The sequence below is a fragment of the Cryptomeria japonica genome, chromosome 2 (assembly GCF_030272615.1).
Source record: "Cryptomeria japonica chromosome 2, Sugi_1.0, whole genome shotgun sequence".
NCBI classification, from domain to species: domain Eukaryota; kingdom Viridiplantae; phylum Streptophyta; class Pinopsida; order Cupressales; family Cupressaceae; genus Cryptomeria; species Cryptomeria japonica.
In genome coordinates this window covers 535,357,553-535,361,556 of record NC_081406.1, presented here as the reverse complement: position 1 = coordinate 535,361,556, position 4,004 = coordinate 535,357,553, and the positions used below count along the sequence as shown (strand labels likewise).

The following is a 4,004-nucleotide window of genomic DNA, read 5'->3' as shown; positions in this document are numbered from 1 at the left end:
CACTTAAATATGGACGTGTCTATTCTGGCTTCAAAATGGCGTATGGCGCGACTAACACGCGATGTTAGTCTCACCTTTTTAACCATAGATTTTTTATTGGATGACTGAGATTGCATAACACATCGCTGTTAGTCTGATAGATTCACCCATTTTAGAACCAGAATAGACGCAGTCCTTTGATATCACAGATAAAAAAATCCCATTTTAATAATAAGCAATAACAAATCCATTTTTAAGTAGAAATTGATTAAGCCCTACTTGAACAGTAAGCTCGAGTTATAAAAAGCTTGTATATCATATTACAAAAACTTCATAAGTCAATTGCAAGCACACCAATAAAGTCTGTGCTTGTAGCATTTTAAAGTTTAAATTGTCTACGAGCAAGAACAAACAAACAGCAGATACCCGACTGAACAGTTCTGTTCAGATCTTCACTGAATTTATTGAACCAAACTTAATCCATCAATTGCCATCTTCCCCACTTAGCTTTTCAAGAACAGCAACCAGCCCAAACACAAACGCCTGATCAATCCCTGCCTGCACTTCAACATTATATACGTCCTTGCTCCGGATTGCATCTTTTACTACGTTATTCAGGCTCACCTAATCAATATTTAGATCTTGTATCATATTCCTGAAAGAAAGAGAGTACCCAAAAAAGGAAAAAAATCTATATTATCCATGGCTAAACTGGTTTGTAAGTTTACCTTTGCTGCGATGGCGTGAGAATCATCGTAAATGGTACATGCTCGTTCTGCAAAACTGCCCACAATTTCATAGTCCCAGCCCTTCTTAGCTTTGGATTGAATAAGTGACACCTTCACAGAGTCGTTGGCTGAGCAAATGGAACTGCTCGCCTTAAAAATGGGCTTCTCGTGCCCATCTATTTCGTCCGGTACAAATCCTTTCCATTTCTTGTGAAGGCTGAACACCTGTACTATCCCAACCTGCAGATCATGAAAATACATTCAATGGTTTACGCTGTCTAAGAGAAATATCAGGTGAATTTTATTTGAAAAGAGATAAGCTTGATCCACCCTCAAAAGAAATCTGTACATCCATAATCTAAGGTAGAGATTTTAGCCATAATTCAAGATGACAGGAGAATAAGAACGGACTGAATATATTGATCCAGGATATCATAGGAGTGGATATTAAGTGGAAAACAAAAAAGGTTGATAATACAATTAAGGATTAGTTTAGTTTACAGATATGAAATTCATAAATGATTCGTATTTAAAGGGCCAAAGCTATTCTGGTTCTAAAACAGATCTTTCGTACAGCGTGATAATGACGTGTTAGTCAATCGCAGTCGTTTATTGCAAAATTGATGGTGTAAACACGCAACTAACACGTGTGTTACTCAATCCGTACTGCCATTTTGGAACCAGAATAGACGCATCCTATTTAAAGAGGAGTGGTATGTTTTGCAATAAAGGAGTGGTAGAAATAGAATGGTACTTTGTTGTGGAGTGCTTACTGTACACTGTACAGTACCATTCATGTTAGTTATGAAGACGCTTTATGATTAAGCGTACAGCACCATTCATATCAGTTTTGAAGATATCTTAAAAATTGATAATTTAAACATCTTATTTGAGGAGACAAGGTTCGATAAAACTGCAAACTTGCTGATCAAAATTCACAGTCTAAGATCTGATTTCGAGAAGAAATTAAAAAAAAAAGGACTTTGATACTCTATCATTTAGACAGATAATAATCTTGAATCCCATAAACTATTTTGATCATGTAGATGATTAAAAATCTTTCATTCCCTGTAAAAACATGTTCATAGTGTAATTAAGAATTAGTTTACACTTTACATTATCATATATGTGAAATCTATAAAAGATTGGTATCTAAAGAAGAGTGGAAAAATAGAATATGCATATTTTACAATATCCAAGTGATAGAGAGAATGACATTTTGTCATAGAATGCTTAGTGTACAAGATCATCCATATCACTCATGAAGACACCTTAAAAATTGACAATTTAAACATTTTATTTAAAGAAGTAAACTGTAAACTTATTAATCAAATTCACTATCGAAAATCCAATTTCAAAAAAAAAAAAGTCAAAATTTATAAGACTTCACAAATAATATTATGAATCCCATAGGGGAAGAGCACCAGTAGATAACATAGTTCCAATAACCGTCACCTTATCATGTTGACCCCCCAATAGCACACCATTAATAAATTTGTTTTGTACCAATAGCCAATTATTTTTTGTAATTTTTTGTTCATAATTGGTCCATTTGTGCACCACTATTGGGACATTTGTCAACAAGTACTAGCAATTTTGAGTTTACGATTACTAGAGCATCTTTAGTTAGGTATCAGGCACACTTTGAAATGTGTACTTTTTGACCTTTGTGCGCATAACTGATTCCATAGCGTGCATCGTTACTACCCAGAAACCAGATCAATAGCTATAAGCAGTTAAGTCACATATGAAAACAATTAAAAAAAGAAAAAATCAAAATCTGATGTACCTTTTAAGATCTGTAGATGCGTGAAGTTAACTATGACGACTACTGCTCTTCCCCTAAACTGCTTTGACCTCTAAAAATTATTAAAAATCTTTCTAACCATCTCATTTCACTATATTATTTCTCTCTGTAAAAGAAATTGAATTGGGATTTCATCATTTTAATTTTACCTCGCGTTTGATGCAGAGGACACCATTGCCTTCAGCGTCCTGAAGCAGAGCGCGGTCTTTTACAGCTGCGCCGCAGCCCTCCACTCTGAATATTTCATCTCCATGGGAAGAATCCATCACAACAAAACCGCCGCCATTTATAGTGCAGGGCCTCTTCCTCACAGTAAACACTTTAAGTGACGTTGAGCAGAATTGCTTGCTCACAACAGGCCGAAGAATGACATTACTCTGACTCATCTTCTCTGGGGTCCTCTGCATATCTCTCTCTGCTCACATGCTTAAAATTTCACTACGGTGACTCATTATTTAATGCTGAGTTACTTTGAAGACACGGAAGGAATAATGAATGTATATCTAACTTCTGGTTGGCCATTGACTTGGATTCAATACATCAATAAACTATATTTGTATCTGCCTAAAAGTAAGATTAGATTCTCTTGCAGCAGAAAGCTATGGCATGATTAGACAACAAATGCCTCATCAGGTGGAGTGAAGAAAACAAAAGTTAATATTGGTGAATGGAAATGAGAGGATTTTAGCATTCATGACCTTATAGATAATCAATTTATGGGATGATGGTAACTTTTAAATTTGTTGAATGTGGGACATGGTAGATTTCATCATTTAACTTTTAAATTTGTTGAATGATTTTTAAGAAGCTTGATGACGAGTCCTTATTTTTCTAATCAATGCAATACTCTCTTATGACAAATCTTATAACGAAACAGCCATTAAAATATCTGCACATTTAACTTAAATGCCATAATAAACTTCACACTCCAAAATAAGATGCCAACCCAGATTCAATTACCCCCTACTGTGAATGTAAAATCCACAATATAATTAAACAGTTATTATAATTTTACTTTCACCAGATGAATGGAAGATCACACGCAACGTAGGAGGGTGATTTGTGAGTGTAGGTAGCTTTCTTTTCTTATTCAGAGGAATCTTTCTACAGAAATTTGACCCGGGGAAATTTCTATGGAGTGGCCTTGTGCAATTCTTTTTAGGATTCCCTTTAACCATTTCTCCTACTAATAATTGAATTGCTTGGAAGATTCTTGTCACACTATTTATAAAACATGTTTGAATAATGAGTAAATTGTATTTTTTTATTCAAAAAAGTAAAACCTTTTCAATAGATTGAAGGCTAAGAAACACAAATAATTGTAATCCTCCACTGATATAAAAGTTGAAAGTAAATAGCTGGCAAATTATACTTTACGTAAGGTACTCTCTATCTAAACAATCATGTACCATTTGTTCAAGTTTTTCTCTTTGAAAGTGTCATTCATTGTATTTGAAGAAAGTTAAATGTACAACTTTTCAAAGACTGGA

The 4,004-nt window shown here is 34.4% G+C and overlaps 1 protein-coding gene across 1 annotated transcript; it reads right to left on the bottom strand.

The window, feature by feature from the left end:
* Positions 1-229: 229 nt before the first annotated feature.
* LOC131066762 (protein LURP-one-related 6) lies at positions 230-2,975 on the bottom strand. Its single transcript, XM_058001594.2, has 3 exons — positions 2,664-2,975; positions 708-947; positions 230-603 (listed from the first exon to the last, which is right to left on the bottom strand). The coding sequence occupies exons 1-3, from the start codon at positions 2,919-2,921 to the stop codon at positions 463-465; spliced, it is 639 nt and encodes a 212-aa protein (XP_057857577.1). The 5' UTR covers positions 2,922-2,975; the 3' UTR covers positions 230-462.
* Between the last annotated feature and the right edge of the window lie 1,029 nt (positions 2,976-4,004).